General features: G+C 43.4%; 1 protein-coding gene across 1 annotated transcript in view; it reads left to right on the top strand.

Annotated features, from left to right (window-relative positions):
* DENND5B (DENN domain containing 5B) overlaps positions 1 to 11,554 on the top strand; it is a 69,792-nt gene that overhangs the window by 14,965 nt on the left and 43,273 nt on the right. Inside the window, exon 5 of the mRNA XM_035889059.1 lies at positions 11,160 to 11,347. Within this exon, the coding sequence (XP_035744952.1) occupies positions 11,160 to 11,347 (188 nt within the window). The remainder of the gene's footprint in view (positions 1 to 11,159; positions 11,348 to 11,554) is intronic.

Raw genomic sequence — 11,554 nt, 5'->3', positions numbered from 1 at the left:
CTAGACTTTTTGGAGGTTTCTCTTAAGTCACTGGATGCCTGTCTGTATTATCTGGGTTCCCAAATGGCTTCTGTGATGCTGACCCTAAATTAGTAAAATGTGCCTCAGGGAAAAAGCTGGGGTGGGGATGGGGGGTCATCAGACTAGAATGAACAACATAAAGCCAGGAGGTACGCACGCCTTTTAACAAAAAGAAGAAAAGATGCCGAATACCTAGACTTCCCAAGAGAAGTGGTTCAAGCAATAGGCAGCTTGAAATGAAGAGGAGAGAGAGGATGGGAAGTCATCTAAAATGAGTACAGGTAATGAACCTTCAGGCTCCAAAAGTGAATGCTTGGGTTTGTCATATAAAAGAAAAGGTCAGTAAGGGTGTAATAGTAACACTAATGAATAAATGACTGAGAATGGGGAAAAATGTTCAGGGAGGTGGAAGGAGGATAGTTCTTCTGCAAATTCAAAGGATTCCCAGTTCTTTGCGGAATACTTCTCCACATGGACTCCAGGGGTTTGCTTTCAAGAACTGAAAATGAAGGGCTTCAGCTGCTCTCAGTTTGAAGTGTGAGCAGAAATCCTGCTGTTAGTTTTGATTAGGTTGCTTTTCCCCTCCCTTCTGCTTCTCTGTGTGTGTGTGTGCTTACCCCTTTCTTCCTCAGTTTGAATCGTCCTGCCTTTTCCACTTGACACCAGGGTTCAACATTAAGCAGCAATGCCACTGAAATGTCTCCCCATCCCTGGTTGTCATTCCCACCCTGAACCCTGCCTATGGACTCACTGAAAACTGAGGTGTTTTTTTTTTTTTTTTTTTTTTTTCACTGTAAGCTAGTAGCATTAGGAAAAATCTGCTTGTCAGATTACATTTTAGTAATATTTTGTGCAGATGGTGAGCAACCTGCATATGCATGACTTTTCTAATAGTCCTTGGGACAGATACAAAATATCCACTAAATAATTTTGACTCCATTTTCAGTGCCACCAGAAATTAGATAAATCAGTGGTTTTCTTCCAATTACCAGCTATCATTTAAAGGTTTACTTGTTTTGTTTGTTTTCACTGTGGGTTTTGTTTTTTAAAGAAAAATGAGATAGTGAGAATTAATCCTCTCCACCCTCCAAAATTCAGATTCCCCCCCCCCCCCGCTTTATTACTGGCAAATCTAGGGATGTCCTTGACATGACCTTTACTTCCCTATTTAATATAGACACAACTTGATGGCGCATGGGGAAAAGCGTACAGTTTTATTAGGGAAATACCGTGATTATGTAAATAGCATCGTAATGCTGGTTCCCAGAGGTGCGGAATGCGGAGTGAAGGTCAAGTGCAAAGCCTGAATTTTGGCATATCCTGATAACAGAGTGCTTGGCTAATTGTGCACTGCAGCTTTTTTTAGATGTCAGCCTTGCAATTCCTGAAAGAGGGAAGATACTACTGAAATCTCCTTTCTAAGCTTTGAGATCCATCAGGGGGAAACGCTTTCTTAACTGCAAGCTCTTTCAAGGCAAAAGATGAAAAGAGGTTTTTGGCTTATGTACAGCATGTTCCAAAGTAACGAATGAGAGGGTGATTTTGCAAATTTGTCCTTCTTCCCCTTCCTTCTTTAAAGAGGGGGGACTTGTTGGGATGTGTTTCCAGTGGCCTGGTCTTGCTGCAACCTTAGCAAACTCAACAAAAGATTAGCAGAAGATGGGGCAATTTTGAGCAAGACAGCATTACTCACCCAAAGTCAGCATTCACTGAAATGCTACAATACTCAAGAAATCACAGCATTGGACCAAGACCTACGCCAAACTATTTTAGTGAGAGAGCTGCTAAAAACATATGTGGGAAAAGTAAGCTGACTTATTTGTGTTTTTCCTAGCCCTGTTGGAAGGAAGACTTTCATACAAGCTTGCCAAAAAAAATTGTTCCCCTTTTTAAAGAATAAAGACTTCTTTTGGAAAATTGAGTGAAAATATAAGTTGTTGCACAGCCCTGACCATGCAACGAGCCTGCTGGCTGTCTGCTGAGAACCTTAAACTTCTCACTAAACATTTGTCCACTAAAGGCAGGTTACCTTTTGAGGCCAAGAAAGAGCAGGAGGGATATGAAAATTGCAAACACTGGGAACAACTGGTCAAAGAGCTTTATAGGCAAGCATGGGCAGTGGGCTGCCTGCAGAAAGGATGGCGGTCAAGTGGAGGTGCACCTGGCTACTGACAGAGCTGGTGATACCAGCAGCGAAGGGCTGGCACGAAGGTAGCACAGGGACTGTGTTGGCTTTCCTGGAGTGGTTTTTCTCTAGTCAACTAGGAGTCAATGATGAAAAAGTTTATTTTTAACCCTGGAGTTGAGGCATAATATTTTCGGCAGCCTGAACAAAAACATCTGACTAAATGAAGAGGTGAGGGTGTTGGGTGACATTGCCCAGCTTGCCCTGGACATGTTCACAGCACGACACGAGAATGTCTGGCACAGCTCTGCGGTGGGGACAGGACCAATTGGTAGCTGCTGCTGTCAACTTTGGGTATCTAGTTGCTCTGCTGATGGTGTTTTACGGGTGAGTGGTATCCCATCTCTTGGGAAAATGAAGGGATCGTAGCGGACTGTAACTTCACTTTGCAGCTGTGGTGGTCCAGCAGAAGGGTGGAGAGATTGATGTAAAAGAATGATGAGCTCATTTTTTGAGCTCATTTTTTTAAGCTCTTTCATTCCCAAACGTTTTGGACTGCAGGCAACTACCTTAATCCTCAATTTCTCTCAAGTTTACAGTTTAAACTTTAAAGCAGCCTGGTGCTAAGGAGCTGTTGCTGTGGCTTTACAAACCATAGTTTGGGAACTGCTGGTGTGGATAATCATGTCCTTTGGGCCAAAAGCCGCTATGACCAAAGCACTTCATTCTGAAGGCGTGAAACATCTGTGCAGCTTGGGAGCAGCAAAGGGTGCGGTGGCAGCGTTAGGGCAAAACGCAGAAGAAGGTGAGGATAGCCAGGTTACTGGCAGAGACCTGTGCTTGTGCCTAAATGGCAAGACTGAAAAGACGTTACTGTTAATGGAGACAGTGTGGACTTCCAGAGAGTTAACCAAAATCCCTGTTAGTGGGTAGATGTGACAGACTGCTCTAAGTGCTGACTTTGGCCAGCAGAGGTGATATGGAAAGCTGTACATGAAAGCGCCAGACACAGAACTCCTGTGGCTTCAGGTTACACCTTCCTGCACATGGAGAATACTTTTAAGTTTAAATAGGGCCAAATTTTAACAATGGGGCTTTGAAAATCAAAGGGAGGGATTAGATATTTTTTCCTCGCAGTTCTTCAGAGTGGAGTCTTTGGATTGCAGCCTTATAAACTTCATCCTCTAAAAATCAAAGCTTGGATTATGATGTATTCCTGTGACTTTCAAAGGAAGGACGTAAGAACTACGAGACTACCAAGGAAGCAGAAAAAACTGATACCGAGTCGTTATCACTAAGCAAGGTGCACGGTGTAGCACACATCTAATGTTGTGTAAGCTTGGGGCTTACAGACTTTCATTTATGAAACAGACTTGCTGTTGTAGTTTTATTACAGTTTATTCGGTCATAGAAAGTAATACTCTTGCAAGTGGCCTTTATTTTTTTTCTCAGAGCACAGCTCTCCCGTGTGACCGTGGAGATGTAAGGGTATTGTGAACATCCAGCCTTCCAGCAGTGTCCAGGTTAATAACACGCTGCAATAGCTGCTACAGTTTCCCAAGGATCAGTAACAAAATGCCACTGGTGTGAAATGTCTGCTGGAGAGAGATGAATTAAACTGTGGCTCTGTGGAAACCTTGGCAATCCATTTTGTGTGTCTGCCTTTTTAGGGATTTAAACATGAGAGGGAATGTGTGGATGAGACGAAGATAAACTTCTTAGAGCTTAGGCTATTTCTACTCATTCTAATTTTGAGCATTTCCCAAGTTGTTTTTCAAAGGGCTTGAGTAATTGCTCCTCAAAGATTGAGATATTCTGCTTTTTTTTTCCCCCCAGTTTTAGAAATTATAATACAAATGACTATGCATATATAGATTGCCATCACCTAGAAAAAGGTGGTGTCTGAAAGATCTTTCTTACAAAGTCTGTTTCAGGGGAGAGTTTTTAAAACAAATACATGCATGATGTGTTTGCCATTTAAAGCATTTTTTTGCACCAAATAGTTACATAGAAAATCCTTGCTCTCCTCTGCTCATTATTTTGATAGTTGCACTCCACACGGGTACTCATTAAAACCAATGGGAAACTGTTGCAGAGGTAATGGTGAACAATTTACATGGGGACAAAATGTGTCTGTGCTGTGATAGAGACCCGAGTTTAGTTTAGGGCCCCCACAGCACCACCGTCAGAGGAGACTGTGGTCCGTGTTCCCCTGGAAAGGAGACAAGTAATTGGACAGGATAAAAAAAGAATCAAGTATCCTCTTGGTTTTTAACTTAGGTGGAAAGACAAAACCATTTTTTAATTAAAAGTTGCTCAACTTTGTTAGTTGAAGTCAACACAGCCCAAAAAGTCAAGTTTTTTAAAGCAGCTGGAGACAAGGAGAAGGAGCTAGTACAGGTCTGTGCCACATCCCCACTCCTGTTTGTACTAATAGTATGGAGGAAGACTTGGCAACAGCTCTTATCACTTTGCACACACATACTCCATCCCCCCTCCACCTTTTTTTAGTAGGATCTTATGATTTTTCCACTCTAAAACACCTTTACCTTTTAAAAATGGGGCAGGGAGAAGTTAAATTAGGCCTTTGCATTCCAGCTGTGGCAAATGCCAGGTAAATAACATGGCGGTCAGAAAAGGTCTTGAGCAAAGTTGTTGCCTGCTAGAGCCTGTGCCCTGCTGCCCTGGCCCAGAGCCGCTGCCTGCCGGGGATGGGCAAGGGGCTCCCCGTGTCGTCCGGTGCTTCTTCATGTGTCCTGCTGCCGCCTCGTCAGCTTGTCCCAGACTTTTGCCCTGCTCTTGGAGGCTTCACCATGCCAGTAATGGGAGCGAATTCAGGCTTTCCTGTGAATTAATTCTTAAGGTGGCTCTTAATCATAAACTAATTTATGCTGAACCACCGATGGCAGGCTGCAACACGGGTAAATCATATAAATGGAAATTTATTGAAGTGGAAGTGATTTTTTTTTTTTTTTTTTCCATTAAGTGTTTGCCAACAAGGGAAAATGGGAAGACTTGGCCTCGGTGAATATCGGCCTCGGGATGATTCCCTTGGGGCAGAGCTGACCCCCAGGCTGAGAGGCTCATTCTGAGTTCAGGCAATTAGATGTCAGCTAGTCTTGATCACCCTGTTTCAGAAAATATGTGTTTGCAGATTTGCATAAATTGCTGCTCTGCTTTTATCTTGTCATTCATGTGCTGTGTTGCTTGCTGGTAAATCCCCTCTTCTGTCAGGGATAAAGGGTGTTGAGATGCTGCGGGTCGGTCCTCAGGACGGTCTGCTGGTTACAGCCCTGCATCACCAACCTGTCCGAGTGTCCTGAAGGCAGCACTGGTGCAAGGTGATTTCTATGGCAAATAAACATTTCCTGAAGCATTTTTGTGCATTTTATCTGAATATCTCTTGAAAATCACCTGGTCTGGTTTGTCAGTCATCGCAGCTGCTGGTGCACAATCCAGATGAAAGATGGAAGCTTCCAGGGCGCTTTGAAGTCTGTGAGACTTAGATGCTTTGCTTCTGTGGAGCTGTTGAGAGCTGATTTGAAAACCTTTGCTTTCATAAACAATTTTTGTCTCAGATGTGAATTTCAGATTTCCTTTTTCATCTGCAGAATGCTATATATAAACATTACAGATCTGAAGGTACCGAGCCACTAGACAGGTCTCGTAACTGTCATGTGCTGCTCCTGACCGATGCTCCGAGCTCAAAGCAAAATACTGCTTCTTATTTTCCAGTTTTTCCAATATACCTGGCTCAGCTAATCTGCATCTTGTTACAAAAAGTAGCAGTTGAACAGCAATTGCTTATAATACTTTGACTGAAGAGGTGGCATGTGGAAAAGCTATTAGTCACAAGAATGTTTTAAAGCTTGTTCAGGTGTTTAAAACTATTGCGTAGAATCATTCTGTTCCTTTTGATAAGGTACGCTTTGAGAACATCATCTGATCATCATCCGCCAGGATACGTATTTAAATAAGTGGCTTTGCAAAGCTGCCGTTATGCTTTATGCATGTTCAAAAAGCAGTAGAGGAAAGGGAGTGGTGTCCAGGTAACCCATCTTTTCAAGTGCTTCCAAGTGCTTTCAAACTGTCTGTAAAGCAGGACTTGAAAAGGAAAAGAAAGAGGAAGGATGGTCTATTTTTAAAGCATTGTACCAGGGTGAGACTTCCGCTCTGCGGTAGGCTTTCTACCTCACCTTGGGCAGGTTACTGGAGCAGAGAGTTCCGTTGGAAAACTGCCAAATTGTTCTTTCATCGGGAAGCTTGGGTGTGTTGGAACTGGAACAACACTGTACTGATCACAGCAAGAATGCCGTTCCTGGTTTGAATGAGAGTGCGTGTGCTCTTACACACGCCTTAGACTCCAAAATCCTGTGGTTGGGCATTTGCTGAGACGGTCCCAGCTGGAATTCTCTTCTGTTTGATTACGACCGAAGATTTGAACCTGGTTTGGAGGTAGCAACTGAACAAGGGAGGTCTTAGCTGTTCTGGGCAGGGGTAACATAGATGTCCCTTTCCCCTCTCAAAGTATCTTGGCTTTGCTTTGCTACAGCATGTGAAGGATTATGAGATATGGGACTCCTTTGTAGCAGGAAAAGCAATTTTTATGTTGAGCTTTGCCTTCTCAGAGCTGCTACACGCAATCTGAAAAATGAAGGGAGAAGGATTATTTTGTTTTGCCTTCTCAGTCGCTGCCTGTATTTGGACTTTTAAGCTCTTTGGGATAGATATTTCTGCATGCACAGTATCTGTTGTAATACCATGCTGGTTGGTTATTGTCCTGCTACTGTTTTTATGGAGAATCAACATCAAGACAAATATTTGTCAAATTTTGTCCTCTTTCAGAAAAACGTTTATAGTGAGTTGATGTTCAGATGCTGAAACCATTGCCATCTCTAGCACAAAACAGTGATTCATAATTATACAGGAATCTCTCAGGGTTTGCATTTCAAGCATTTCGTTGTACCTTGTGAGCGACGTGAATATTTCCAGACCTTTGTAAAGCATGGTTGAAACGTGGCGCTCGTGCAGCAGAATTGCTGACCCTCGGCAGAGCGGGTCCCCACTGCGGTTACTGGTCCTACACAGGGATGTGAGGTGCAGGGACTTGGCCAAGGGCACCTGGCAGATGCTGCCAGAACAAGGGGTTGGATCCAGAGTCTTCAAACTCAACTCTGTTGCCCTCTTCTTCACTTAGGGAGAAGGTTAATTGTGAGAGACAGACCCGTGCCAAATCCAGCTAAGCAGTTGTCAGGAGGCAGCAAGTTGCAATCGAAACCATAGGGGCCACTTTGCCTTGGGATTACCCTCCCTGAGCAGTTTCTGTTGGAAAATGTCCAGTGTAAAAATTAGAGATTTAACTCTGAACACAAAGAACTTGCTGTAGGGGCTGTGTGTGATGATGTTGCCTGTCCTGGAGAAGGCAGGATAGTTCCCTGTCCCAAGAAGGCAGGGCAAGGGATGCAAGTATAGCACCCAAGCAAAATAAATACTGTGGTATAAGCTATCGTCACTTTGGGAGTGGGGAGAAATGAAAACTGAAAGGAAAAGAGGGATATAGCAATGCAAGTAAGAGAGGTGGAACAATCAGATGGAAAGGAGATCCAGGAGAAGAGAAATTTAAAGCTAAAAGTCTATCTGCACACTGCTGAGAAACACGTCTGGCATTTGGGCCATTTGGTGAGTCTCCAGACCTTCTGGGTCCTTCTCCGCTGTCCTGAGCTGTGCAGCAAAGAGAAGGGGAGGAAGCCCCAAGCTTAGGTCTCCACTGTCCACTACTTATTTCTGTACCCAGGGATGATTTCACACGGATCAAATCTTTGCTCTGGTGGCAGCAGCTGCTGCTGGGGGCCATGACCGTGGCCTTTGACCTTCTTCTCATGCACTTAAGCAGCCGGTAGTAGCCTGGTTGGCTTCACAGGGCCTTTCACGGCATCCAGCGTGTCCTGTGCTGCATGAGGTGGGTGAGCCCCGAGAAGAGGGAGGGATTTATTTCACTGATCTCAGGAAATTGCATTGCTTTGAGCCATTCATCACACTGAGTTCGTGACCTCCTGTGGATATTACCCAGACAGTGGTTTTACTTTTTGTATCTTTTTCCGGATGTTTCTTGATGTCAGATGGACGGGAAGCAAGGCTGTTGAGTCCTCGCTCTGCTCAACAAACAGGCCTTTCTCAAAAGATGCATCCTAAACTAGTGAATACTATCTAATCCTCTATTCTCTAAAGGGGGCTGGAGTAGGATCAGAGAGTAGTTTTCCTACCTGGGCCTCTCATTCATAAAATGACAGGCAAAACTTGGGTTGCAGTTGGAGATTGTTGTCAAAGTCCAGTAGTGATGGTGGGATAGGATCTGGAAATGCTGTCCCCCTTGATGCAAGCACACACGGTCTGTACTAACCCTGGGTTTTCCATCCATTTCCATTCTTTCCCTCCTTCCCTGTTGTTTTTTTTTTTTTTCTCTTCTGCTGCCCCTTTTTCTCTCTCTGGTTTGGGGAAACGTAAGAGTCCCTTGTTCCCAGGTTGTCCTCAGTAACCACGTAAGCTTCCCTCAAATGCTGATAAGTACAAGAATCTCTCCATCAGAAAAGACTATGCCTTACAGGATAGGTGTCTAACCTTGTACAGGCTTGAAAGTAAATACAAAGTAGCTAGAGTTTCTTATTTCATTAAACAGATATCAAAAGAACCATTGCCAGATGTTTTATTTTAAATTATTTTTCTGGAGGAACCTGGGAACTTCCTTCTCTTTGGTGAAATCTGCTGGGTACAGAGTTGTTTTTATCTCTGCTAATTGCTGACAAACATTGCTAAATGGTAACAATTAGCCTAATGATTTGGTCATCGCTAGTTTGGTTTTTTTTTTAAAACAGCTTTCCTCATAGTAAGTTGGTTATGAAACTTGTGCTAGTGACTATGTTAAATATTATCAGTAGCATCAAAGAAGGGTGAGCCCACATTTCCAGAGCTGAACAGCTTTATCCAGAAAGATACTTGCAACTTTGCTGTGAAGACCTGTTATTTTACATGACTATGTAGATCAGAACAGACTTTGAAATAGTCTTGTGCACACTAAGACATGCTACTTTCTGTATTTGATTTTTTTTTTTCTTTTTTAACCTTTAAAGCTTTCAGAGTTATAAAGCGAGACGCCTAAACTTCACCGGTAGATGTTGTAAGTTCATTCTGTGTAAGTGCTCCTCAACAAGACAAGCCAATGGACGTGTATAATTATAGACCATTGCATAGGGAGAGATTCATAAATGGCTGATCTGTAGCTAGGAATGGTTTTGAGGTGTAACCTTGAGACTGACTGGTATGCATGAAAATCATTTTGAAGATTGAATGACTAGCTATTAGTAAGACAAGATGAAAAATGTTTTTGCCCTGCCAGCTGACCTTCTGCAGATCGAGGCGGGTTTTCCACAGAGAGGTGCTAGAAAGCAGGAGAGTGGGTTATGCAATTTGTTGTTTTGATTTACATATTTATTCAAGTGCATCCTCCCAGTGACCTCCTAATAGCTGAGCAGTGTCAGGTGACAGAGCTTTTGCTGTCACTGGTGTCTGCCAGGGTATCAGGCTGGTCCATTCAGCAAACGGGAAGGGCCAGGCTAGGTCCCTATCCATGTGAAAGCAGCCAAGGGGGCTACAGGAAAAAAAGCCTTCTTGCCCAACTCAAAACCAGAACGTTCATACATGTACCTTTAATTTCACAGAGTGGGGCAGAGGGGCTAGGAGAGATGGGCAATGACCCAAGTGTTACCAGGGGTCTGGTCTCGGTGAGGTTGAAAATCTTTTTGGTTGCTCAAGCCGAAGCTCGTGAGACATGCCTGGCACTGATGAGAACTGGGTTTGGATGCAGTCATAGGGGAGCCATCGCTTCTGCCGCTCTTGCCGGTTACTGGTGACGTACCCATGCGCTGAAGCTGGGGGGAACAACCCCTTTTGCAAATAACAGAGCAGCTTCCACAAGTGGCAGAGCCCCAGGACGGGAATCAGAACCAACTTGCCTGCTTGCCTGTGTGATGCAGAAGCTGCTTTAATACGGACTAGAAGCAACCATCTGGTTTCATGTTCACCAGCAGCTTACAAGACCCAAGGGTCTTTACCTCTTTCCTGATGAATTGTCTGCGGTTTGAGATTTGCTGTAAGGATGGCTTTAACACCAACATGTGATTTATTTATTTATTTTTAAACTGTGTTCTCAAATTCAGCTTCCCTCATTTATATTAATAAATAGGTTGTGGTATTGCACCATGCCAGCTGGATATTTGAGAAATAATTTGCTCTTGTCCAAATTCTGAAATAGTCTTGCAGCTCAGCTGGATCAAATTAAATTTCGATTTAAAAAAATGTGTTTACTTGAACCAAAACATTGCAAAGCAATACATTAGTGGATTAAGTACAAATTTGGGAAAACAATGCAATATATATATGCCAACTATACATAATATCTTTGAGAACTAAATTTCTGATAGGCTTCTGTTTGGATTTTACTTTAAAAAAATGCTGTTAAACACTTAGGGACTATAAACTTCTGCTGGTTTGTGACCAAGGTGAGTCTCTGGGAAAATACAGTCAGCCTTAGAAGTAGTAGCAGAAGCAGGCAGGCAGGAGCAAGCAAGAAAGTCTTACTGGAATGTTTTCCTTGAAGTTCGCTTCTTTCTCCTCCTTTTTCCCTTGTAAAAATACATGCTTTTTATAGAATCAGAGTATTATTATCCTGTACGTTAGAGAGGACTTTTGGTATACTTTTAATACATTAATTTAATGATGGAATACATCTAGATAAGATCTGAATATTTATGTTCAGCAGTTTCTTCCTGGGGGTAATGAGTTTTGACGAATTAAATAATGTTTAAGGCTTTTAAGTACTGTCTTATTTTCAGAAGAACATCTTGCCATATAAACATGGTTTCTGCCTTGTTTTGTCGCTGCTGTGCTTGCCAGCCAGATTTCAAAAGCAAAACACAGAAAGATAGCTCACTGTCCATCTCTTTCTCTCACTGTTTAGATTACCAGCGTCTGATGACGGTGGCGGAGGGGATCACGACGCTGCTCTTCCCATTTCAGTGGCAGCACGTGTATGTCCCCATCCTTCCTGCCTCTCTCCTGCATTTTCTGGACGCTCCCGTTCCCTACCTGATGGGGCTGCAGTCCAAGGAGGGAACCGACCGCTCCAAGCTGGAGCTGCCTCAGGAGGTCAGTCTCCACCTTTGGGGTTGCTATCCTGAAACACGTTATTAATATTTGTGTGGATACCTGCTGGAAAATGCCATGCCTGGTGTTAGGAGGCTTCTCTGGCACCGTGAAGACTGTTTGCCAGCGGGAGTGAGGTAGTGGGGGAAGTCTCCGCAGTCCTTCTTGGTCCATTTCTGAATTTAACAAGTGCCACTAATTATGCTTTAA

This window comes from Egretta garzetta, unplaced genomic scaffold (assembly GCF_000687185.1).
Source record: "Egretta garzetta isolate BGI_Z169 unplaced genomic scaffold, ASM68718v1 scaffold352, whole genome shotgun sequence".
In the NCBI taxonomy this organism is placed as follows: Eukaryota; Metazoa; Chordata; class Aves; order Pelecaniformes; family Ardeidae; genus Egretta; species Egretta garzetta.
Note: the sequence above shows the minus strand (reverse complement) of the source record. Positions and strands in the feature narration are given on the sequence as shown.